Here is a 27,805-nt window from a genome sequence, read left to right as displayed (position 1 = left end):
AGGCTTACAAAATTTAAAACTCTGTAAGTGATTTTATACCACAGATGAATAAGAATCATATTGTTGACTGGAAAAAAGCATATTGATTTACAAGTAGCCTACTTTTGTAATTTAAAGATGTTCATGATGGCAGGTATACATCTGCTTTATACCTTATGGTTGAAGGTGACATTGATGAATGTGTCTATGGATGAGTGAACCTGAAATGTAAACTCTCATGACCTGCAGGTGTTTTCACACTGCCTCCCACTTGCTTGGGTATTGTAATCACTCTGTGCAGTTTTGAATTTCACATCCTTGCTAAACTGAATGACGTGTCTTTCAGATACTCTGTTATGTACCAGGGTTATTTTTCCTTCACCATCTTGGGTAGTTATCTTATTGTTGGAGTTGTGGTGTAGGGCATCCAGAAAATATGGCTTTTGTTTTCTAATTTTACATCCTTATTCTTGCCCAATTTTAAGTGTAATGTCAATTCAGTTTTCTGAAAGTTGCTTCATCTAGTTACTGCTCAGATGAAGTAGAACAAAGTCCTGATTGCCTTGAAACGTAATATAAATATAGCTTAGCAAATGGCATCCCACCCTTTTTTTAAATCAACTATCATTGTTAGAGTTTTAGGAATAGTCTAGTGAATTTATATGGAAATTCATGTTAGCTATTAAAGACTGAGTAGTCTTTGGCTATATCATCATTTAATTAGATGCAATATGTAGCTGATTTGGAGGTCACCAATAGTTTCTGTAGGTCATGAAATTGGAAGTTGCATACTTTGTTTTGAATTTCAAACTCACTAAAAGTTAAGTTATTATATATTTGCTCATAATGCATATACCAGTCTATGACCATAGATGTGTCTTAAAAATGTAATTTAACTATCTCTGTTGATAAGTATAATAGTATAATAGAATGCTAATATTTATATTATATATAATATAATAATAATAATCTTATTTGATGTACACATTACAATTACAAATTTAACAACCCTCTTCATGTCTGAAAACATATTCATATACATCACCTTGTTTTATTCTTTCCAAAAAATACACACTATTTGATAGGGAATATATAAATACTTCATATGAAATTTCTGACTTAAAAATTATTATCAGTTTTCATGTTGAGTCGCTGACACTTTCTAGAAAAGCAGCTCTTTAAGGAGTTATGTTTTATATAAGTTCATGTACTGGCAATGTGCAACTTTATTTTTTTTTCATCATATATTATGTAAGATAATTATGTAAACAGGACATGTAATATTCATTTTCAGATTTGATGTTAAGGCCACTAATTATGGACTGTTGCCTATTTGATGTTATCTCTGAAGGCTGTAGGCAGAAGTCAAAAAGGAAAGATAGTTTTGATAAACATGTGAAATAGAAATGGGCTGAAGTAAAGAACACACCATGCTTAGTGATAAAGCCAAGCCTGCAGGCTTAGTTGCAAAAAGATGGTGTATATATATATATATATATATATATATATATATATATATATATGCGTGTGTGTGTGTGTGTGTGTGTATGTATATACATATATATACATACACACACACATATATATTAGTGTGGATGAAGGGAGGAAGGAGAAATCAGGGTTATTAGGTATTAGAATCTCAACCTGTAAGTCTTGTTACACACATTTATTTACTTATTGCACATTTCTATGCTTATCATCTGCTAGGTTCTCAATGTACTAGTGAGTCAGATTGGTACAGAAAATACCTCAATACCATATTATTTATTGAGGATGTCACACAATCAAGCAGATAATCAATGCATGTATGATATATTTGCAATGATGATAAATTGAGGTTCTGCCATAACAAGATAACTGAAGAGACTATCCAAGGGACTCACTCACAGAAAAATCTTTTCTGAGGAAGTGGCATTAGATGGAAACAAGGGAATGGTAAACATATAGTCAGAGGAGCAAAGAGATGTCCTGACAGGGAGGCAGAAGCACGTATTAGCTGAAAGTAGAAGAAATGGCACATACACAGGTAGACCAGGTGGCTGGAACTCAGAAGTGAAATATAAAAATGAAGTTAAAGAAGGAGAGTCCAGAAGACTAGACAGAAGCACATCTAATTTTTTTCAAAAGATTTATTTTTTTGAAAAAAGAGAATCTACATTGCTCTTTTTTTTTTTTAATCTGAAAGCATTTTTAAGTTTGAGATTCTTTTTTATATGCTACAATCAAGGGAGACTGAATCACTTAAAATCAAGCAAGGGGTTTACACTGAAATTTGGAAGTGAAGCAAAGTAGCTCCTCCCTCCCCATTTACAGATTTCAAGTGCAATGCATTGACCTGTTAGAATGAATTTTAAAAAAAAAATGAAAGAAAGAAAGAAAACCGGCAGAAAACCTACATCATCATGAGGTAAATCGTGGAAAGAAATCTTTAGCAATCCTACTTCTCATCATTTAAAAATTAGTATGTAAGGTAAAAGCAACCTGACATTTAAACACCTAAGATCTAATTGGCTACAGCCGAGATCTAATTGGATGCCTGAAAACGATACTTGCGAGCCTGTGTCTGTCTCCCAGTGCTTCCGAGCAAGAAGCTGGAAGAGCAGAAGTGAATTAAAATGCCTGTCACCTAGTAGATTCCGGACAGAGGGCAGTCTTTAAGACCCAGCGACTGTATTTGTCTGAAGAGGAAATGTTGCTTTTTGACAGATGAGAGAAATCCCCTTAGTGCTGGCTGTGGGAAGGGAGAAGTGAAGTCAGTCACCTGGTGGTGAAGGCCAGTAAAACAGCAAAGCGGCAGGAAAATTGCTCTCTCCCTCTCTCTTCTCTCCCTCTTTTCTCTCTGTGGGAGCAACCTCCTATTCTCTCAACTCTTTTAGCATAACCTTCAAAGGAGAACGGTCCCTTCAGACTTTATTACCGTCTTTTCCCCACTGAGAGAATACCTCTTAGCTACAAGACATTTTTTAAGTCTATGCAGGACTTCGGGGATTCAGTTATCTTGCCAGGGAAATTGATGATTGCTAATGTCTGGGACTCACGGCGTGCTAAATTAGCTACCAGAGTATGCCTGACGGAGGAAGGCTTTTATCACATACTCTTCTCTCCAGTTTGAACACATTTGCTTGAATTTTGCCGCATGATGCTGTCCAGGGAAGCAGCTTTTTTTCTTGGGATGCAGCAACTCGCTGGTTTCTAAGCTTATTGCAGAAGAAGAAATAATCTGAAATAGAGTGGAATTTTCCCCCCCCACCTCTGCTGGATTCGACTGAGCCGTGTTGGACCGCGGTAAAGATCACCTGTCCCTGAATCTCTGAAGAAGTAAAACAAAGTGAATTACCATTAGTATTTATTTATTTATATCATTTTTTTTAAACCGGCGGAGGCGGCGAGACCACGGAGAATGAGACTGACAGAAGCTGCCAGGGCTTGGAGGAGGATAAAGCTGAGTTTCAGCTGGAAACTAAAAGACTAGATCGGCTCGGGGAGCAACTTGACCGGTTCCTCTCCACTTCCTTTAGTTTCGCTCCATGGATAGATCCACGGACCTGGACATCCAGGAGCTCAAGGTACGTGGTCCTGCGGCGGCGGCGGCGGCGGCGCTGGCTTTCCGTCTGCCGCGCTAGCCTCCCGGGCTCTGCCCGCCGCTTCCCGGCATCGCTGGAGTAGTCGCCGGTCCCGCGGGACGGCGAGGGGGCATCTGGGGCGGGGTGTCCCCCGGCGCAGCGCCCCTCCCAGGGCCGCGGACACGCAGGCGGCTGTCCCTTGCCCTCCCGCGCGGGGCTGCCCTCCGCGTCCTGGCTCCCGCTGGAGGCCACCGGGTCGCTCTCCTCGCGGGTGGTTAGTGGCATCTGGGCTGCAGGACCCGAGGCTCCTCGGTGCCCCGGACATGGCTGGCGGAGGCGGAGGCCGAACCCCCTCATCCCTACTGGAGGTCGCCCGCTTTCGCGGCAAAGTTGTCCGAGATGCGCGGCGGCCACTTTGCCTCCGGTCCCCGCCCGTCGCTCTCCTGTCCCGCTCCTGCCCCCGCGCGACACCGGGACAGCCTGTTTCCCTGGGCTAATTCGCTGCGCAGAGGTGTTTGCGGCCACCACCAGGCGGGGACCCTTCCTCCCGTCGCCGCCCACACCATTTCCCTCTTGGTGGGCCACTGCCTTGGGTGCGAAGGGGTTGGTGGTGATCATCCAGGGTGCACAGGGCGAGAGGAGAGACTTAGGGGTCCCCTGCTGGCCTGTCTCCACCAGCTGCACAGATAGACCCGATAATCCTGTAACCAGGCCGGGTCTGAGGAACTAGGGAAGGGGAGACACTGGGTGGAAGCAAGTCTGGAGGGGGCGGGGCGCCCCTCCCCGCCCAACCTCCCGGGGTCCGAGGACACCCCCCTCCTCTGGCCCAGCCAAGTCTGGTGTTGCACCCCATGTGGCGCCTGCCCTTTTGTACCTTCACCCTACCAGTCCTGAAGTGGCCCCAGAGCACCCAGGTCACCAATTTACCACTCTGCTTGTGGATATCTCTGCCTGCAGGGCCAGTGCAAAAAGAAAGAACTTGAAAAACCAACAAATCGCAAAATAATTTAAATGTCCCGCTCAGTGGTAGATGATAATGCTGAAAGACAGAGACTCTTTGGAAGCATTAAGTTACATCAAATTTTGCACACACACACACACACACACACACACACACACACACACAAACACACACGTATGTACCCATCCTACTCTTTCCCTAGGCATTATGTACACTGCCATTCTGCTTAGGGTATTTTTGCTAGAGATTTACGTGTATGGACTTGGTCCAGGTAAGGACTTTTTCCGACTTCCCTTCTTGCTGGAAAAACTTGACCAGTAGAGGTTTGCTGAGAAGAGTCAGGGAAAAGGGTCTGTTGAAGAAGCTGGCTGAGGGCTAGGAAATCCCCTACAGCCTGCTCTCTGTCAGAATCACTAAGCCTGTCCAGCTCCAGTGAATACTCCTGTCTCCTGGTGGTTCCCAAGCCACAGAGGAAGGAAGCTGGTAGAGCCTAGAGCCCTCTGGTGCCTGCCTGCACAGCATGTAGCTCCAGGGAGCCTGGGCTGTTTGAAGACACCTTAGACAATACTTCACTCCAAGTTTCTGGGTTCCTTGGAGGACATGAAGTGGGATAGAGGCAGATCCAACGTTCCAGTTAAGGTTGGCAAACAAGTTCCTGTGCTTTGGCCAAGGTCACAATCAATAGACCTTAGCCTGGATGGAAAAGTCCTGTTATCCCTGTGTTGTATCAAGACAGGACACATTGCCTTGTATTTGAAAGGAAAAAAAAAAATCACTTGCTTCAGTCTCCAAACATCCTTTCGTTTGGGGAGAGGGCATAGGCTTTACTTGAAAAGAAGACAGGAAGGTGATGTGTGTAGTATAGAGAACTGGGTACTTGCTAACTTTTTTTCTAACCATAGGGAATGGTAGGAAAACATGATTTGAGCAGATTGTTCCCCCATGACACCCCTTAGGTTCCTAACGATGAATTCCTGGATAGCCAGACATGACATTGTTTAAAGGAACAGAAGCAGTCTGACCACTGTGGAAACTTTTGTCTGGGGTTAGTCAAGGATCACAACTTAACTTTAGTGCTGCTACGCCTTAGCTGATGGTTCTCATAGCCACAAGGTCCTAGACCACCTTGCCGGAAAGCCTGGGGTAGAGGGCTAGAAGGCTTTGGTGGAAAGAGAGTGTTGAGGATGATTGGGAAAGAAAATGAAGGGATGCTAGAAGAAAAGTTCTATTGAGGAGGTTAAGACGCTGTCTCGGGGGCATACTTCTATGATGGTCAACGCTGACAATCAAGTCGAGGTGGGCAAGCCTTACTAGGAAATAATTGATACATTCATCAAATGTGTGTTGTCAGCTTTTGATCCCACCTTTGGGATACTTAACCTCAGAAAAACATGAGGTCTGTGGTGACATCGCTTGTTGGAATGGCTTTCTTACAGCAGCGTCCACTGGCTTGGGTTTCTCAGATTACTTCTGTTCAAATGATTCTATGATGGCTTTATACTAGAAAACCTCCATTGTTTTTACTCCATTGAAAAAGGAGCAAAAATGCTGAGAGCACTTATTTGGGAGCATTATTTGATGTTTTGACATTTTTTTACCCCTCCATTCCAATGGTACTTTTCCTAAGTCAAAGCTGCACACATAAACTTTAGTTTTGATGATGCTTTAAAGTACCTGGATGATGTTGGCAGGGATTAGATACATAAACAAATGTATAGGATAGGATAATAATCCAATCTAGCTCAGTTTTAAATCATCAGTATCATTAAATACAGCTGTCAACCTCAGGTTTTAAGAAAGGGATATTTTGTTACTTATCATCTTTGTTTCAGGGTAAACTCTTTTTTTTTTATATAACATTTGAAAAGAATATGTATGTATGTGTATATATTTGTGCTGTGAGTGTGGGCAATGGTATTTACTATATGTTGTAAAGTAAATAGAATTTTCTGAAATACTAAAGATTAGCCTCAATAATTAGATGTGAAATCATTGCTATTATTATCATAAATATAACATGCATATTAAAGGATTTATTGGTGGGTAATTGAGATAAAATTATGTGTGTAAAACTTGTTAATGAAGGCAAGAATACTTTCCTCTTCTGTTTTATACACAAGCCACTGATGAAATAAACCAGTGGTAAAAAGGGATCCAGTTCCCAGCCAAAGAATTTTGGTCTGTTCTTTTCTCTTTGATCTGTTTCTTTTTGAATGTATAAACTTGGCTCTGGGTTTTGCCTCAGTATTAAAGAAGAGACAACATCAAACAACCCAGAATATGGGTTGCTGCTTTGGCAATGTGGGAGTTAATGAATATTGATATTAGAAAAAGTATCGTCAGCCCTGGAATATCTCTAGTTACAGGGTACTGAGTGCCTCTGACCCGTTGATATGTAAATATTAACTCTGACTTGTGTTGAGCTATACAGTTTCCCGCCTTTAAACAACTTTTCTTACATCATAGGACAGAGTACCACTGATCCCCAGGGTGGATATGGTAAATATGTTCTCTATAAGGATAATTTATGATTATGAAACACTGAGAATGAGTAAAGTATGGTAAAGAATATGAGCATTGAGTTTTAGAAGAACAGGTTCTATTTTCCTGTATTGGCATGTAGAAACTTATGCTTTGAATTGCAAATAATCCATTCTGGAATAATTTCATTTTTACTTACTTGTTTTCAAAATCTCTTTAAAGAGAAAAACTGGTTAGACGTCAAAACAAAATTTTCTACCATTGGAACAGCCTGAGAACAGTACTTCTATTTTAAAATTCTTTTCTAAGGACAAAATGGTAAACTATTTAGTTATCCTGCTATGAATAAACCAACTTTTTAATAAGGATAATTTAATTGTTGGAGATAATGTAATAAAGATAGGTTGCATTTGTTTAATGTTATCTCTTTTAACACAATTCGTCAGCTAAGAACTTGAAACTTGACCTATATAGGCAAGGCAAAACCCTCCCAGAATGATACAATTAGGCCATTAAGAAAGTACTGTATGGGAAGGAAATGATTACCTAGCAAAAACTTGCATATATTTAAACAAGTGGTTGATTCCAAAATGCAGAAGTCTGTGACAAATACCATAGTACATTTGTCTACAATTGCATCAAATAAGAGAGCTGGCACTTAGATGGATTCTAAAAATGATTTTTTGTTTCATCAATAAGACACTCAGCCCAGAAAAGTGGAGCTTGCTGCAGTGTGGGAGGCTTTGCAAGAGTGTAAGTAGGTGGTATTTTTTTATGCTAGTCATTCCATAGTGAAAAATAGTACTCTCCAACACAGTCATATTTTTAGCAACTTGCTTTTTATACTCACACTTTTTGGTTAAGAATCAAGAAACATACATGTGAACGGTGGCTTGTTTGACTTCTTTCATATCTTCAGGAGATATAATTTCTCTTCAGTAATGGCCAGTTCCAACTTCGTGATAACAAGAACTAGCCAGAGACTTAGTAGCAATTAACTTTGACTTTTAAAGCTAATATTATTTTAATTGGTATTAATTAGGCGTAATTGTATGCCTTTGTGGGAAACAAGATGATGTTTTAAGATTATGGGTTTAATATCAAGCTAATTTATGTTTCTTATCTCATTTTTTGTGGTGAGACATTTGAAATTTATGTTTATATTTTGTAAAATATAATATATGCAATTTTTATAAGTCGTGATTTAGTTATGTCACAATGTATACATAGGCATACATCAAAACTTCATGAAATATATATGTGTGTGTGTGTGTGTGTGTGTATTTTTGTCAATTCAAAAATGAAATTTCTGAAAAAGGATAGGTATTGGGTATTCCAGGAAGTGCAGTTATTGAAGAGTGGAATTCTCCCATCTCTTTCATGTATAGGAATTATTATTTGTTCTTTTGAATATTTGTCATTAAATTACTTATTTATTCTGTGTGCATACTTGTGTGTGAGTGTGTGTGTGTGTGTGTGTGTGTAGGTATGCAAATTCCAGGGTGCACATGTAAAGGTCAGAGGACAACCTATGGGAATCAGTCTACCATGTGAGTCTTGGTGATTATAATTTTGATTTTTTTAAATATTCAGAAATGTAGTTAATTGAAGTGAAGTAAACCTTAATAGAAGTCAAACATTATTTATAGTTGAAGGAGGAGACATATTTGATACGGATAGAGAATTAGGAAGAGATTGCTCTTGAGAAGAACTGTATAGTTATTTGAGATGTGTCCGTCAATAGCCACTATTAGTAAACTCAGATCCCAAGCTCCTACTGGCTATTAAAGCTTTGCTGATCTCCAGACTTTACCAATTGAAGATACATCAAAATTTTGAAGTAGTAGTAAAAAGAATTTCAAGATTTATGGACTCAAAATCATAGCTCTGCAAGATGGCTTAATGTGAGACAATAAATCAGTGTACATCTTTTGGGGCATTCTTTTTATATGATATTTAATTACTTATTTCTCATATGGTATTGGGATTTCAGCTAAAATGCAATTCAGCAGGCTTATAGATTTAAGGTACTAAAGAAAATGAGCATTTGCTTTGGTTCAGGTCTCGATGGTTTTTTTTTTTTTTTTGAGTATATGCATTTAAATTTTGACTGACTAGGTGGGCAAATGTTCATCTAACAAAATAAAAGTTTATAAGCTTAAAAGTTAAATATTACCCATTGCCTTTAAAAAGCTGAGAGTCAAAGCTACCTCATTAGAATGAGGTAGATTTTAATATGCTAATTTTATGAGCATATGTGTTTTTCTTTGGCTGTATATTTTTTTGGATGAATATTAGATATATGGGGAGATCTTAAGTTTTCAATGAGATCAAATAGACAATTCTAAGCTAAACATAGAATGAGCAAATTTAAATATGAGTATTCCTCCATAAAACATCACAACCATTCATGTTCTAAATATTAAAACTATATCATGTGCCTTGGGAGTTGTCTTGATATATGCCTAGATAAGTTTTTGTAGGTTGGCTATAAAAGTACTATAAGCCATGGCCATATTTTTGTGGTGTTAGATTGGTAACATAGAGTGCTTCTAAGACAAGATGAAACTTAAAAGAAAAAAAAATCTTTAAAAGTGAAGTATTTCTATATCTACTCACAAAGAATCTGTTTTCCTTGGTAATGCCTATCAGAGAAAGACGGCCTAAAATTTAGACTTAGCTGTTAATGGAAACATTCAGTAGCAATATTAGAATCCAGAGGTATTCAAAGGCACCAGAGCACTCAGTTTGCATCTAGCAGCCTTGAGAACTTTGGCATGTTTCAGTTTTGTATTGTAAGTTGCATTGATTGTTTATAGAACCAGATACAGTTAAAATCCTGGGTCATCCCGGAAATGGAGGTAGCTCTGCAGGCATGGCCTTCAAACCTTCTCACAGTTTTCAGGTTTAGCAGGGTAGGGAATATTAGGGTTGGGAACTGGGTTTTATCGGAGTGTTTTGATCTACTCATTTTTATCCATGGCTGAATCATTTCTTTAAAAGTACATTACAAATAATTCCAGTATTTAATCAATTAATCAAAAGTCCTTCTAGTTGGTTCTGTTACCTATTCTGCTTGCTCTTAGCTTTCAGTTCACCAGAGACACTGCCTAGAACTGTAAGATGAAAAAGGATAAGTTAGAAACCTCATGGCCATTTGATCTCTTAATACTCTGGTCTATGAGTCTATGGCTACCTGAACTTTTTTGAAAATGACATGTTTGTATCTTCTTCAAAGAAAATTGTTTTCAAACTGATAAATCAACTATCAGAAGCAGTTCTATCAAAGTAGTGCATAGCCCAGAAACTTTTTCTTTTTTCTTTTTTTTTTTTTTAACTAGTAAGGGCTAAATCCACCATGCAGCAGAGTAAAGTGCCCCTTGTAGACTCATTCCCGCCACACTGCAGGTCAGACGCACAGGCCAGGAACCTGCCACAGTAGCTCAAACCAGCAGGCTGCCACTAACTTGAGAGAGACAATTAGGAAGCTGGTTTTAGCTCCGTCTTAGAATCTTTTTTCTCAGGTTTTAGATGGAAACTCTTGCCAACACGTTGGGCGCCATTTGTAGTTAGAGTTTTCCTGCCTGGCCCAGTCAGGACAAATCTCTCTCACTGGCCAGTCCCACAGTTGCTCAGACCCAACCAAGTAAACACACAGAAACTTATATTGCTTACAAACTGTATGGCCATGGCAGGCTTCTTGTTATCTTCTTCTTCTATCTTAAATTAACCCATGGCTTGTGGCTTACCAGTGTCTTTACATGTTGCTTCTCATGGAGGTGGCTGGCGGTGTCTCCTCCACCCAGCCTTCCACCTCCCAGAATTCTCTTCTCTCTTGTCCCGCCTATACTTCCTGCCTTGCCACTGGCCAATCAGAACTTTATTTACACAGAGCAATATCCACAGCACTTCCCCTTTTCTTTTTTTTTTTTAAAGGGGATATGATATAGATATAGTAGGAAAAAGGGTAGATTATGAAACTTACTTCTAAAGAGTAACAACTTGTTTAAAATGTTTTAATAACTTAGGGATTTTTCATTTTTGCTATGACTATGAGATATGTTGGCTCCTGGCAGTACCAATCTACTCAGAGAAAATATGGGCATTGAAGAAACTGCATATGGAGTTAACTTTCATTGTGGCAAAAGTTAGCCACTGGACAACAAAGTATCCTCTAATTAACTGCTGACAAAAAGGACAGACAGGACATGAAACCAAGGACTACCAATTCTTGCCAAAACAAGTGTGGTTGTGGCTTAAACAAAAGGCATCTTCTGAAGCCAGGACAATATGGCACCATCCCTGAAGTGAGTGACCTTTGCAATCTGTAAAAGGCATCGTGCCCTTTTCTTTGAAGGCAGCTGAACAGGGAGTGGGCCAATGGCTTCTGATGTGCAATGGAACAGCAAATGAAACAGTTATTTTTGAAGAATAACTAAGCTCACCCCTCTCAATAGTAGACTGGCATTTAATAGAGGGATGTTGAGAAGAACAGGATGCCGAGATGAAGCCACATATACACAGCCAAGAAAAATGGACAGATGAATTGAAGAAACATCAATAATTTCCAGAATTTAAAATCCTGAATCATGAAATGACACTAATGGAATTCAGGTGTTTCTGGTACATGGACTGCTCTCACCAAATGTGAGGTCAAACTGTTGACCTTGTATACATCCTAGTTCACAAAAGAGTATGCTAAGCCTGAAGATGATGCCCCAACACTGGGGAGAAACTTCAGGTGACTGTCCAGGCAGCTGGCTGTTTCTGTCAACTCACTTTTTTTTTTTTTGGAAGCTGCTTGCATGCACTTCCTGTTTTTATTTTTTATTAGGTAGTATTATTTCCTTCTTGGGTCTCTGAGGGAGTTGAAGATCAGTTAGTTATAGTTATAATTATCATTGTTAAGGATTTCAGAAAAACTCACTAAGAGCTGTAAGTGTATAAATTTGAAAGATGTTATAAGACAGTTCCGTTAGCAATATAAGTTAGGATAGAAAGTGAATCAGGTACATTTTGGACTTACCAAAATAGGATAGATAATGGAATTATTTTCTCTGAATTTGTCAAATGCAAATGGACTAGACATTGTTTAAGTATTTATTGTTTGTATATATGGTATATATAGTTATTGTACTTTTGTATATAGTTTTTCTTATATTAGTTATAACTTTTTCCTTTTTTTTTCTTTTTACTAAAATAGAAAAGGGGAAATATAGTGATATTTTATTTGTATTGAAATGTGATTTTATTTATATGTTAATAAAGTTGCCTTGAGGTCAGAGCAAGCCAGAGCAGAAACTGGCTGGTAGTGGTGCACCCCTTTAATCCCAGCACTTGGGCGGCAGAGCTAGGTAGATCTCTGTGTGTTCAAGGACACAGCCAGTATGGCAGACACACGCCTTTAATCTCAATAGCAACCATAGAAGACCTGGAGGTCTGTACAAACAGGCAGTGACGAGGAGGTCATGTGGCTGGGTTTACAACCAATGAGAAAACAGAACAGAAAATCTATAAAAAAGATAGGACACAGAGAGGTAGCTCTCTTGCAGAGAGGAAGAACAGCAGAAGCAGTGAAGGGTAAGGTTTTCCGCTCTTGCTCTGACCTCATGGTTTTTAACTCTGCAATTGGTTCTGTGTTTCTTATTTAACATGCCAGTTACATCTACATATGAAATGTGAAATAAGAAAACAAAGTCATGAATGGGAAAATACTTTTTTATTGTGATTCTAGGAGTCTGCATTTACTCAGTATACCTCAGCATTTAAAAAAAAAAACAACAACCCTCAAACAGAAGGAAAAGCTAATCCAAGGAAATAGATTGCTTACCTCAAGATTTATAGACTTGTATTTGAGCTTTCCACCTCTCCCTCAACATAAGATGCATGAGAAATTTTATCTAGTCTTAAAAACAAAGTAAATTTCACTTCTTCTAAGCAGTTACTTGGGATTTAACATTAAGAATTCTTTTTTGTCCTAAAACTGATAGTGTTTCCAGCTGACTTAAATACTCTTTGCATTTGCCATAAAGGCACATTTGTGTTTTCATTATAACAACTACATGTATCTTAAACTAACTATTGGGCACAGAATACAGATTTTTTTTTTTAGTTGTAAATCCTTGCATAAATATCCATTTATTATGAACCAATGTGTACATATTTGAAATTGCAGTGGCTATATAACTTGTAAGATTGTCAGTCCTAAAAACCATGCCACAGTATTGTACATCTCTTGCAAAAGGCTTTATCCCTCTAGGAATTTTCTTATTTGCTACAAGCTACCAACAGTAGGCAAACAGGTTAAATTAGAATGTTGTGCCTACACAGGTATGCCATGCACAGTATTTCATTATTCAGTAGCTCAGGAACTTCTGAACCTCTTTGCCTCAAAGTGAAACCCTGCATGCCCTTAGACTGACAGTCTGATCAGTGACACTGATTTTTTGGGAACCTTTTAATTCAAATTTATTCCGATATTAGTCACTATTTCACTTTTCATTGCTTTCAAATTTGGCCTTTGTGAAGAATAATTACTTATATTGCCAAATGCATGAAATTCTAATGCTCCTCACTTTTATCTGGTGTGGAGTCATTGTTTTGAAGAAGTTAAAATAAATCAACTCATCTAACTCAGCATTTTTGTTTAATGTTTTCAGATCCACTTTGTAAAAATCAATGTTTTGATCTGTTGATTGCTCTAAGCAACAGAAGCAGTTAGGTTTTATTTCATCTCATCAACTTTCTCAAAGTTCAGATGTGAGTGAGTCATGGTTCAAAGGGTGAGCAGTTCCATGTTCTCTTAATGATAAGGCCTCTCCTTAAATCATCCCTGAAAGAAGTTATAGGAATTTAGTACTTATGGATTGTGCAACACACAGTGGAATCAGTTAAATATATTTTTGGTATGTGACAATGGAGCCGAGTATATTTCATACACCTCCAAGTCAGGTCATAATATACAATTCCCTTCATCTTTATAAATACTGTATATTGTAGCATATGCATCAATTGATTCTTGAATCTCTAGCACTTTATGAATTAGAATAAACATGAAAGGCACCTGACTTCAGAGTATCTAACATTTGGATGCAAGTAGTGACTCTTTTGGCTAAAATGCATTTCATATACACTTGATGTGGGTTTCAGAATATTTTTTTTTATTTTTCTTTATTAAGAAATTTTCTACTCACTCTACATACCATCCACAGATCCCACCTACTCCCTCCTCCCATTCCCCAGCTCTCCCTCCCAAGCCACCCCACATCCCCTAAATCAAGGTCTCCCATGGGGAGTCAGCAGAGATTGGTACACTGAGCCTAGGCAGGTCCAAGCCACTTCCCACTGCACCAAGGCTGCACAAGGCGTTACATGGCAGGCACTGGACTCCCAAAAGCCTGCCCATGTACTGGGGATGGATCCCGATCCCCCTGCCTGAGTACCCCCAAACAGTTTGAGACTTATGCCATTATAACATCATCCAAAAACATGTTTAGACTAAGATTTCTGTTTTCTGTATCTCAACTTTCTGATGCTTAGTGAGATATTTGTAATTTGTAAACTGTAATCATTCGATGTTATGAAATTCCTTTCCAGCATACACAGGAAAATCAAAATTCAAAGATTGAAATACCACTTTATACTTGTTAAGTTACTGACAAATAGTGGCAGAGTTTAAACCAAGCAAGATAATAAGCTGAAAAGTCAGTGAAAAATTACAAGTATTTACTGTAGCTTACATTTTATCTCAAAGAGAATGATTCTGAGTAACTACAAAAACTAACAGAATAAACATTGCTTTTATCCCACAAGAACACTTTTCATTATTTTATCCTGCTCCTTGATTTAAATAATCCAATCTCTAAATTAATCTTTTAATTTAAATGACCCATGATCCCAGGTAATATTATTGGGTGTAAGCCTTTGAGCTCTGGCATATACATCATTGAATTCTTCCTGAGGGTTTAACAGTAGAATATTTTCAAATGTCTATGACTAATAGGGATTCTTAGCTATCTGTCCTGTCAGTTTCAGAATCTTCTACAACCTTCTTCCATGTTTGTTTTATGACATTTTTGTGTTCTGGGAGTTAGTCCTTGTTCAGCTGTTTCTTCCTCCTTGCACTGGGTTGGGAGGTAATCTTTGATGCTTGAGAGTAGTTCCAAAGTGATAACAGGCAGCAAAAGCACTCACTTCCCACCTCTCAGCTGAGCCTCTAGGTCTCTACCCTGAAGTTCCCCAGTCTTCTAGAAAGCTCTGTCTAGATATTCCACAACCATTTCAGTCAGAGCCGTGCTATCAGTACCATCCTCTATCTTGCTGTGTTTCAACATTCTCTTTAACATCTCGTCAATTCGGTAAAGCCTTCTCTGCAGCCATTTCTTTTCTTCATCTTTGTCCAGTTCATCATAACTTCTTGTGTCCTCCTTCACAGCTTTTGTTAAAAAATAAAAAGCATCAGCCCTTCATTTGTCATAACCTCTACTGAGAATCCTGAGAAAGAGTGGAGAGCTCTTGTGGTGCTGATGGTCATTGTAGCAAATGTAATATATGCAAAATAAGATTAATGTAGGGAACCAGGTCAGAATCGCTGCCAAGGGATTTATACAATCGTGTCTTCTTTTTAATTTCAAATAAGTTAACTCAGAGTGAGCTGGGAAAGACTAGACTTTGGAGCACAAAGGCTGGCCCCGAGTCTCAGTAGAAAGGGATTTAGACATTTCTGGAAATGCCTGAGGGTGTTTTATAAAAGGAAGGAAAGACAGTCTCTGGAAACCAGTCCCAACAGCAGCCAGTTATCAGCTTTGACAAGACTGGTCAAATTGAAGTAAAAAAAAAAAAAACCCATTATTCTTTCAAGATGATTATCAATTTTTATTTCTTGTTTTGATGAAATTATTGCACTAAATTTTTACAGAGACTAAAACCTTGATGATTTGCTTAGTTGATTTTCTATATTTTAGGCATAACCATCAGGGTCCTTACAGTGAAACTTATTGTATTTCAGAATTTGAGAGCTGTGTCTTCTTAAATTGGTCTTTAGATATTATGGTAACACTATAAGTCAGCTAAGTCAGCAGCAAGGCTATTCTGGAAGATTCTCAATGAAGACAAGGGTTTTGAAATATGAGTGACTCCAAATGAACTTGTTGTGTTAGTTACCTGTAAATATGTTGGTATCTGGCTTTGGAATTATTTCATACATATCCTTTAGTACAAGCTAGAATATATTATGTATTGTACAGTAGTGATCATGTAGCTTATTGGCATAAGGCAACATAGACATACATAGAACAAAGTAGGAATGAGTTCACAAAAACTAATGGAAGATGTATGCTAAGAACAACCAGCAGTGTGAAGTCTCCTATGAGAATGATAGGCAAGAAAAGTTGTTAGTTTATCTATGGCTTTCTTACTTCTTTTGACTAGCCTCAAGCAGCTATCCACAAGCCATCCACATTTCTACATTTGTACATATTCCTTTAAGAATAAAACAATAGTTTATTTCTTACCTGCTTAAATTTTATTGTTTATTCTCTGTTGCTTATTTGTTTTAATCCCCACACTTCAGCATGATACAGCATAGTCAGCATAATGTTGACATTGCTCACATCTGGGATGTCCCCAACTCCTAAACTTTACTAAATAATTTATTTCTTCTTGATCATGCATTTCCTCTCTCTGTCTTATAATACTGCCTATGTACTTGCAGGAACACATCTCTAATTCTTTTCCAATGGATTTTCTGCTTACAGATCAATAACCTGAAGAAGATACATTTTTTCTGCCTTTGTATTCTTACACACTATACATTGCACCACACATTTTTAGGTCAGCTGTGGGAAAGAGAGAATGAGAGGGGTGTGTGTTACATAATACTCTTTTCAGCATTTTAAAAATGATTATTTATGTGTATGGGTGTTTTGCCTGCATGTATATCTATACACCATGTACCTATAGCCAGATGAGAAAGATAGGTTCCCATGGGATTGTAGTTATTGTCCAGCTTAAACCACATGTAGGTGCTGGGAGTTAAACCTTGATCCTTTAGAAGAGCAGCCAATTCTCTTAAGTGCTGAGCTGTCTATCTAGCTCCACATAATAAATATTCTTCTAGGGCTTGTTAAATACAACTTTAAGAGCAGCATTCAGTCAATAATGTATAGGTTCTAAGCTCCCTGAAGTATGAACAGTTTTTTCCACTTGTTCTATACCTGTCCACTAGGTTAATCTTATTTTCTTGATTTTTATGGTATGTATTTTATCTGTTTTTTAAAATTATGAAATATATCTGTTAACTTTTCTTGTTGACATTTTGGCAGTAATTGGTGGAAGACTAGAGTTTTGATTGTGGGGAAGATTATTATTCTTTTAAACTTGCTCTTTGATTTGCTTGTTACTTGGTCCAACATGTGAGTTAAATGAGTCATACATAGTACCTATTGCCCATGAGTAATGATTAGTTACTCATATCAAAGCTTTTCTGAAGCTTATTACCATTTAATGATGGCATGAGAAGTTGTTTTGGGGCAGGTGGAAAAATTTTCTCTTTGAGGTTCTGTGCCCAAGTTATGAAGTGATGTATGGCAAGACATTATAGATACTAATTTTGTGGCTGAGAGTTTTCTTATTTCAAATGTCCCATTACATAGCAGAATTTTAGAATTTTGTTTTGTGTTGTAATGCATGGCCTTTATTGAAATTATTTTCTAGAGTCCAAATCTGTGAGTCTGTTTTCTAAAATTAGAGATAAGTAATCCTGTTTACTCAATTTTATATTAGCCACAGGCTAGGAAAAATTTCAGTATTATAAGGTATTCTCTATGTGTATGGATGGAAAGTAACTCATGTGGTGTAGTTAGGATTCTATAATATCTTGGCTCCAGGGAGAAAACAGGATCCCCAATTGATTCAAATTTCCATAATTATTTTAGATTAAATAGATATCAAACTATATGCTTATTACAATTTAGTTATTCACAACTGAAGGTGAACACCAGCAACGATCAACTTTTCCTGTCTTTTATTTATAGCGTCATTGCTTTGAAGTCTCGGTAGAAACCACTGCTTTTGTGTCCTAGAATAATCCTTCTTTTTCTAATTTATTTATGCACATTCAAACACAGACTGACACATAAAACACACACACTCATACACACACACAAACACATACACACATATACAGCTATACAAATATTGATTTTGAATTCTTGGAGAAAATACAATTACTATCTAAGGTGTTTATTCATTTTTCTAAGAGCTTCTACTCTAGTTATCACTAGTGTATTCCAGAAACTAAATGCTTAGGACTTGATTTGTTACAATAAAAATTGCCCAGAAGATTAGTCTTAGGAATAGCATCATCTTATTTGCTATGGCCTGGAGCTCTGATGTCTCTATATACTCTCTTATTGGCTCCATTTAGCTGCTCTGGTAGAAGACCAGTGTTAAGGAAAATAGGCTTGCTATTTCGTGTGTGATCTTTGTACTTTATCAAAGAGAATTAGAAAGCAGACTGATTGAAGTGGGATTGTAAGTATATTAATATCATTTTACCTAAACATAGCTACAAAACTGACCTATTGCATTTTTTAGTGTATATTAATTATACAAAGGGATTCATTATGATGTTTCTATACATGCTTATAGTATACTTTGATAATATTCATCTCCTCTATTTGATTTCTTTTATCTTCCCTCATGATTTTAGAAATGCCACTTTTATATATGCTAATTTCTCAAAAACGTCTAGGTTTATTATATTGTTTAGATATTGAGTTATGAGACTTCTCTCATTATTTTGATTGCTAAATAGACTTTAAGGTACTTGTTTGTTACTTGCTCTTTAAGTTATCTTAAAGTCTGTATCCATTTGTTACAATGATATTATATAGCCATGCAATTAACAGATAAATAACTTTTGCTTATATAGTCTTTTTCAAACTATGATAGATTATTTTACACTTGAAAAAAATATTCATTTCTGGGACTTAAAATGTTTTCAAAATAGTGTGCATTTAATGAATATTTGTTGAGTTGCTTACCTTTGAATGAAAATTGCTTTCCAATACTGACTTTACTGCATTTTCTTACTACAAAGTCATCATGATATCAATGCAAATATGTAATACAAATGGTTTGTATGTCCTGCACAGATTTCTGCTCAGTTAAAACTATTGTTTCATCCAACATTCATTTAGATGAGGTTGATACTATTCAGCATTCATATCAATCAGTGACCTATTCTGGCTCCTCATAATACTTGCACTATTGCATAAGACACTTAATGTGACATGAATAAAGACAGGACATCCTGAGATTAAATCTCACCACAGTCTGAGAGTCATGAAAAGCAAAGCATGTCCTTGCCAGATGACCATGATGAAATTTGGCATTTCTTATTCTGGACAAGTAAATAGTAAGAAATAAATGATAGTGTGTGAAAGCAGAACCTACAGCTGAAACTCCATACACAATGCATGAGAGCTGGTTCATGATACTGTTTAACAATATATTTAACCTAGTTCATAAAATCAAGATTGTTAGTTTATATTTTCTTCAAATTACATGCTTACATGATTCCAAAGAATATATCAAAGCAAACTGTCTTAAATCCTTAGAAGAGGAATTTATGGAAAGGTACATCATGACAATAATCGACACATATAATCATTGAGTAAAATCCATAGACTGTTAAACTCTGAAAAGAAGTGAATTTAGGTAGTGAGCAATGTCTGTTATATATTATGCTGATATTCTTCTACTTAGACAAGTATCTTGTATTAACACATTTAATAAATGGATATTGAATAGGGTGTAATTTCTACATGGGAATTTCTTAAAACTTATTTTTTAACTCATAAAGAACTCAAGGGTAAAATGAACTGTCATCTCCCCATTGACAGAGAAAAGTAACACAGTTTTTGAGATGCCAATTACAGGGCTTATTTATTTTTGCTCAGTTTGGGGGCTACATAGACATGGGTTCATTGCAGACTCCCCTTGTGAGCTATGTGACTTTTGATGAGATCGTTAGCATTTCTGAATGTCATTTCCTTCAAATGGTAAATTGAGATTAACAATTAAACCTTCTCCATGTAGATTATGGAACTATAATAAGATAGATATTGAATATAGCCATTGATGCTTAGCATAGAACCGTTTAGCCATGTATTAGATGTTATTCCATTATTATCATTAATGGCTATTCATGAGGGCACAGGAAGATGAGTAAAACACAAACAGGATATTATAAGAAGTGAACATATTTCCCATAGTATATGGATGTGGGTTCACCTGGGAAGAGAATTTGATGAACTTACCATGTGGGACAGAACTGGGACGTGACCACACTGAAGTCTTTCCTGGGATAAGACTTTGTTTGGTCTTTGCCCAGCTCTATGGTAGAACTAAATGTAAGTGTTTGAGTTAGTAATATCAAATGCACTCCAAAGGTTCTTAACTGCCTAAAGGCAGCTTTTAATTTTAAACACTGAGAAAAGTCAATCAGCTTCCACCTAAAAATATGCATTGGAATGTGTTTTGCATGCATTAAAATCTAATTTCACATCTCACCAAGTTTAACTACTTTTGTGCTCAACTAGTCTCACATTTTGGTATTTTATTTATTTCTAATAGGGCACATAATCTGCTTTACCATATATAGCTCTCAAGTAATTATTTTTTATATAATTTCTTTCAGAAATATTGGTTCTTTGATATATTTAGATATTTTTTATTGAAAATAGATTATTCTCCCACACAATACATCCCACGGCCATAGTTTCCCTTGCCTCCACTCCTCCCATCTCTGCCTCCTAACCTCCCCTCTCTCCCAGCTCTGCCCCCTAACCTCCTCTCTCTCCCAGCTCTGCCCCCCAACCTTCCCTCTCTCCCAGCTCTGCCTCCTAACCTCTCCTCTCTCCCAGCTCCGCCCCTAACTTCCCCTGTCTCCCAATGTGCTCCCTCTCTATTTACTCTTTAGAAAAGTATCAACCTCCAAGAGATAACAACAAAATAGGAAAAAAAAACAAAATACAAATGAGACAAGGTGAAAGCCCTCATATTGAGGCTGGATAAAGCAACCCAATAGGAAGAAATGAGTCCTGAGAACAGAAGATATTTTAAATTTTAATGTCTTTCATAAGGAACCTAAGAAAAGTTACCGACTAAAAATAAATTTCTCAACCCACAGAAAAAGAGAACTCTGACTAGAAAAGCAAATTTTATTGAAGTATGCTTATATGACATGACAAATGATTTATGTTTTTCAAGGCTTCTGCTTATTTATTTATGAGTTTTTGAGACAGGATCTCATGTAGCTCAGGTTGGTATTGAACTTACTATGTAGCCAAGAACATTCTTGACCTCCTTTTTAAGTCCAGTTTCCACCTCCCAAGCTGTTCCCTCCATTCAAGCATCATGGAATTTGTTGTGTGTATATTTACCAAATTAAAAATGATTCTGTCAGCTGTACATGTATCTTTGCAATTCATAGAGCCTTTGTTTCATAAGCTTTGTTGCTATTGCTTTGCCTTGCCTATAGATATTATGTAGGAGAAGTTTATCTTTTGGTTCGCAAAAGCAGACAAATTATGTTATATATGCTAACCTTTAAAAACTCTCAGTGAAAAATAATTCATGAAAACACAAAAAACCAAAAACCCCAAAAGGATGGCATAGGTCCTGGTGATCAGCATAGTAGCTGGCATATTTCCAAAGTAGATCAAAGCCTGGTGATCTTGGGGTTTGAGACAGTAACCTAGGGACCTCTCCCTGGTGGGTAGAGTTTGCTATTGCTAAATCCTGCTTCTGGTTATGGAACTCAATTGAAAATTATCACCGAAATAAAAAAAAGCCATTGGTATAATATCTGTCTCTACTTTATAAATATGCTAGCTACTATGGGGATCGATTTTTTTCTTATCCTGCTCATTTTGTGAAAATGAAAATAAAATAGCAAGACATGATGTATGAAAAGTGGGCAGAATCTACGTGTCACCCTCCCCGAACGGAATAGTCCTGAGCTTGCCAGTAGGAGTCTTTTCTGTGTAGTGTCTCTTACCTTGATTTCATATTTAGTTGTAACTGTAGCAAGAAATCTTTATCTATATTATAGCAGGATAGAAAAGAAACAATGCAAGAAGCCATGGTTTTGTTTTCTCCCAGTTTAACCAGTTGGGCTGCTGGTAACTGTTTCTACTGCAGTTGTACTAAGGTGAGCATATTTTATCTTCCTGCTTGTTTAAAGGGACTTGGCATTCTGAAGGTAGAATTACAGGATTGCAACCAGATCTTTTCTATTTTGTTTTAATGGTGAGTTGTTGAGAGCAGGGATATGCATATAATATTTTTGATAATTCTCTGGAAATTCAGTATGTTTTTTTTTTTACAGATTTATATGGTGCTATTTGTTCTTAGCTTTATTATTATTATTTGAAATAAACTAAATTAGTAGATAAAAGTATGTTTTCTTCAAAATGAAAAGGCCATCTTTTTCAACAATAGTAACAGAGAATGAAATCAGTGCTCTGGTAAATGTTAATAGCAAAGTGTATGACAGTAGGTGTACTGTTTATGAGATACACTGTTATGTCAAGCCATCCTTCCCTGAATTAGAAAGGATAGGGGTGTTCTGTTGGTGAAGAAAGGCTCAGGGCACTGGCAAATATACTTTCATGTCACTGAAGTAGAAGGAAGGAAAATTAGCGTTTCTATCACTGGATTACAGTTTGTACTACTCTATCACTCTTTTAATTTACACAAAGATGACTCTAGACTTTTTCATTAAAAATATGAGCTTCATCTATTTATTGCTAGTGAAGGTACACATGGCCTTTTAATAGGTGATAGACGTCTCCCTTCTCACCCTCAAACTGATCAGGATTTAGCACAGTAGTCAGCTTGCTATAGTGAAGTTTTAGTTCTGTTTATATTACTCATTGACATTTTAATATTTAGGCTATAACTTCTATTTCCTTAGAAGAAAGGGAAGGCATTCTTTTCCTTAAACAAAACAAAATATGGTAATCTTCTCAATAGTATCACATCCATTGACTTTGGCCATCCTGATGTCATTAGTTAGACCAATGTAGTTGGACAAATGCTTCAAACAGAAATCTGAAATCCAGACTTCTCTTTGACTAACACAGCAGTTATTATAATAAATAGTTCAGCAAGAATCTGATGATTATGGAGGGAACACTGTTTTCCTAAAGTGTTAATCAACTTTCTTCTTGGTAATATCATATCAATACATATTAGTATAAAACAAAATATAGGCAATCTATATACATACCCTTTCACAAAGTCTACATAATATACATATACATAGTACTCACATATTAATATTTGAAGGACAAAGCTGATGTTCGTTGTGACTTTGATAGCCATGGGATGCTACAATCCACTTCAGTTAAGTAAGAGACTTGTAAACTAATTTCTTATAGTGTTTTACATATTCAGCAATCTGCATTGTCATTACTTAAAGATGAAAAGAGGGAGTTGTTTTGAGATTGAATGTTAAAAGATGCAAACTAACTTGCTCATTTAATTAAAGAAGCATGCAGATGAGCATGTGGGAAGAGAACCAAGCTTAACATCGTGTTTTATATGTTGTATCCTTCACTAGTTTTCATCATAGTCTCATTACCTGAAACTTCTCTTTCCCTTCTAATTGAAGGAACACCTGCTCTTTCTTTCTTATTGAGTTTGCTGTTTTCATTTGCTTATAACATCTCTGAAGACCGATTGCCAGATTATATCCTTAAAAGTGCTCCTTCAGCAGCCTGGATAGGCAATTAGCTTGGAAAGGGGAAGTGAAGGCAAAGTGTTCAAAATTCATGTCTGATGTTGCTTAAATATGACCTCTACAAGGAATATTCTCCCTTAGGAGGATAAATTATAATGTGAGCTCCTTACTATGCAGAGAACCAGCGTGAGATTGCATAGAAAGACGGGCATGTCTGGCATGAGGAAATCTTCTGACAAAACCTAAGAAGCAATTAGGAGCTGCACAGAGGTTTTGGATTTCAAATTTAATTTTGATTAGCTAATATACTAGATATTATTTAAATGATTTATACTCACAGACACATTAAAGTTGGATGAGTTGAAATTAAAACAGTCAAATAAACCTCAATGAGTATTAACATCCAAAACATTTAATGAAAGAAATGGTTTCGGGATTATGGAATTTCCTGTAAAGCAACCTTTGAAATTATATAAATAACTAATAGTTTGGCTAAGGTGTATGTTTTTGACACTATGACTTTGCATGTCTTTTTATTAAAAACAACATGAAAATAAAAATCATAATTCCTGGTGATTTTTTGTACAATTATTTTACATTTTAGGAAAAAGGTCTAACTACTTTTGTGTTAAATTCTCGACTTGATTTACTCTCTGTGGATGATTTGAATCCTAGTGACAGTGCTCCAGTTTTCTTATGTATGACAGAGGATACATCTGTCATCTGGTATCACTTGGTATGTTAATGTGGAGTGAACTAATAGCAGCTAGGACTGCAAGCATAAGACCCGAATGAGATCATACCAGCCACAATTCCATTTTGGAAAAAGGAGGAGCCTATGGAGCCCACTCCTTCCTGAGACGCTATGGGTAATTAGTAGCTGCTGGGGGTGGGGTAAGTTATGGTCTGGAATGAAGGTTCTGAAAGGCTATGAGTGTTCCAGTGTACGGCCATACTGCCATGCTCATAGAGCAGTGCTAAGTGGACTCAGTGACTTTTTTAAAGAAAAGAGAGAAGATATGGAGTGAGGAGGGAGGAAGAGTAGGAGAAGTAGGGGAGAAATGGAAAGGAATGGAACAGGGGTAGATTTTAACCAAAACACATCACGTGCGTGTGTGAACTTCTCAAATAAAAAAGGAAAACGTCAACAACAGGGAGAAACAAAAGAAATTATGAAAGGCTAAAGTCAATATGGTAGAGCTTCTAAAAGTCAGTGGAACTAAACACCGGCATCCTTCCAAATCACACACTTATAGCAAGTGAGTGTAAAACTAGATTCTTCTGAGTCACAGTATAGCTGACTCTACAAAGGAGCACACTTCTGTGCTGTTAATAGATAGCTAAATCTGTAATGCTTTATTAGTTTTCTTTGTCAATATATATTTGTTAGCATGGGAAATTAGAAAATGTTCCACTCCTTTTAGTAAAGATTTCTAGTAATTATGAATTATGTGTTCACTGTCTTTTTAAGACCTGTAGAATAGGGAATTTATGAGGTTGGTGATAAATTATTTTCACTTTTCATTATAGTAACCATATGAAAATTAACTACATATCTAAATGAGACATTTCTGTATGGTATAAAACTTAAAAGTTTATGTAGCAGTATGACATTTAGTATTTCTAAAAAAATTGAGGTTTGTATTTTTATCTGTGATAGCTAACAGAAACAGAGTAGGGAAGAATTATAAAGTTTTATATGGTTATTATTATGCAAAATAATAAAATGTTTTTACTAGAAAATCATTTTTCTACAAATAGAAAAAAGTATTTTATTTGGATATTTTTAAGTGTTTCTATGGAGAAAGTCTAAATTTTCCATAATATGTACATTTGTCTGTGCAATTTCTCAAAGGAAATATTTTATGTGTCTTTTATTTATCTTTAGCTTATACCTTAAAACCAAGATTTCTAAAAGCTATCTAGTAAATTCTCTTAGGCATTGAGTAACTTTTTCAATAATAGAGTTAAAACCTTAAGAACTATATTGATTTAACTAAATAACATGTTATCTCTAGTTAAGCAGTTTTAAAATGTATTTAATCACAATTGCATTGTTTGCTTAAATTTATTATTCAGCTCTTCCCTTTATATAAATTTAAATGGTCAAAAGTTGTCATTAAATGTGCATTTAAATAGTCACTTCTGCCTATTTTTATTAATTGATACTCTAATTTTTATATTATGTTCAGTAAAAGCATTTAGTGATAAATATAAAAATCTCATCGATAATGAAATGGAAAACCCTAAATGAAGCTCTCTGACTTCAGAATGAACATTTTAACTGTATATATAGTTCACTGCAATGTACAGAAGGTGGAACTGGGCGAGTGTTTGGGATTCTTTCTTTTCTTTTTGAGATTATAATTTAATTACAGCCTTTCCCCCTTTCTTTCTTCCTTTGAAACCATCCCATACTCCCTACTCTCTTTCAAGTTCATTGCCTCTTTTTTTTTAACACTAATTGTTATTACATGCACATATGTACATGCATGTACATGCATATTCTAAAATATAATCTGTTCAGTCAATAATACTACTTCCATGCAATTTTTTTTCAGGACTGATCATTTGGTACTGGACAACAAATTAGTGTATTCTTCCCTAGGGAGAACCTCTTCTTTTCTTCACTGCTTTCCTGGTTGCCCACAGTTCTTTGTGTGAAGTTGAGACCTCATGGGATTTTCCCATCTCAATTGGCATGTTCATTAGTGTAATACTTATTCAGCTCACATTAAGGCAGTAGTGTTGGTGAGACATTACAGATAAAGCTTGTAATATTATTAGAAGATATAATCTCACAGCAAACTTTTGATCTTCTGGCTCCTGCAATATCACTGCCCCTCCTCTGCGATGTTCCCTGACCCTTCCAATGTGAGAGTATATTGTGTATGTGTCATCTAGGACTGGGCTACACAACTCCACATTTTGATCCATTTAAGTTTTCTGTAGTGGTGTCAGTCTGTTGCAAAGGGAAGTTTTCTTGATGAGGGAGTGAAGATTACTTACATACTCTTATCCCTGGGTATGATTACAAAGTTGATGTTTGATAGAGAAAGACCTCAGAAGAATGCATGGACCCAGTTGGCCTTATTGACAGAATGAAGGCCAAGTTTGAGGATAAGATCATGAAGCTAAGGAAGTTGGTCAGGGGTGGACTTCTAATGGACACAGTGAAAAGGTTGAGAGGGAGAAATATGTTTGGAGAGCACACTAGAGAAAGAGAGTCACTAGGACTTCTTATAGGATGGCGTTCTCAGATAAAAAAGACCCGGAAATGATTACTGCATCTTGACATGTCTTTGAACTGTGGTGCTTTGGGCATTAAAGTGCTTATAATTCCATATCAATAGTAATAGAGTTTGTTCAATTCCAGTGTTAATTTAGAACCTCAGTGGTGGTAGGGTTCACATTCTTTTTATTCACCTAAGTAGAAATCTGTTTTTATTGCCCCTTTGCTCAAGCTTTTCCTCTTAGAACGATAAATATCAGTTAATAAGAATTGAATTTTCAAACGTCCAGGGAAGGGGAAAACCAAACTGCTGTGGATATCACTCTGTATAAATAAAATGCTGATTGGCTAGTAGCCAGGCAGGAAGGATAGGGTAGGTGGGACAAGGAAGAAGAGAAGGCTGGGAACAGGAAGGCTGGGAGGAGACACTGCCAGCCGCTGCCAGGAGAAGCAACATGTAAAGACACTGGTAAGCCACAAGCCATGTGGCAAAGTATAGATTTACAGAAATAGGTTAATTTAAGAGTAAGAGCTAAACAATGGTAGGGTTTCCACAGAAAGCCAGAGGCTATGGATTTGTTACAGATTAAGATACATCAGGATTGATCAGCCAAGACCACCTGAAAGGTCTCCAATTACACAATGGCCCAGATGATCCAACATCCAGAATGGTTTCAAGGCAACTGGCTCAGCGGTTTACCCTCATGAACTACTGCATAACCCTAAAATTTTCTTTATGTCCCCATAAGATACAGCACCCCCCTCCGACAGGAAGTACTAAGAAAAAATACGCCCAAATTTCCAGCTGGCTTTGGAGACGGAATTGGCTCACTCCTTCT

The 27,805-nt window shown here is 36.9% G+C and overlaps 1 protein-coding gene across 2 annotated transcripts in view; it reads left to right on the top strand.

Moving 5' to 3' along the window:
• The first annotated feature begins 2,522 nt into the window (after positions 1–2,522).
• Positions 2,523–27,805, top strand: part of Sgcz (sarcoglycan zeta) — a 1,055,262-nt gene continuing 1,029,979 nt past the window's right edge. The window contains exon 1 of one of the 2 annotated variants that reach the window (XM_036166948.1): positions 2,523–3,545. In XM_036166948.1, the coding sequence (XP_036022841.1) occupies positions 3,507–3,545 (39 nt within the window). In that variant the 5' untranslated portion in view covers positions 2,523–3,506. The remainder of the gene's footprint in view (positions 3,546–27,805) is intronic. The other variant, XM_036166946.1, reaches the window with a different exon arrangement.

This window comes from Onychomys torridus, chromosome 17, assembly GCF_903995425.1.
Source record: "Onychomys torridus chromosome 17, mOncTor1.1, whole genome shotgun sequence".
Classification (NCBI taxonomy): domain Eukaryota; kingdom Metazoa; phylum Chordata; class Mammalia; order Rodentia; family Cricetidae; genus Onychomys; species Onychomys torridus.
Note: the sequence above shows the minus strand (reverse complement) of the source record. Positions and strands in the feature narration are given on the sequence as shown.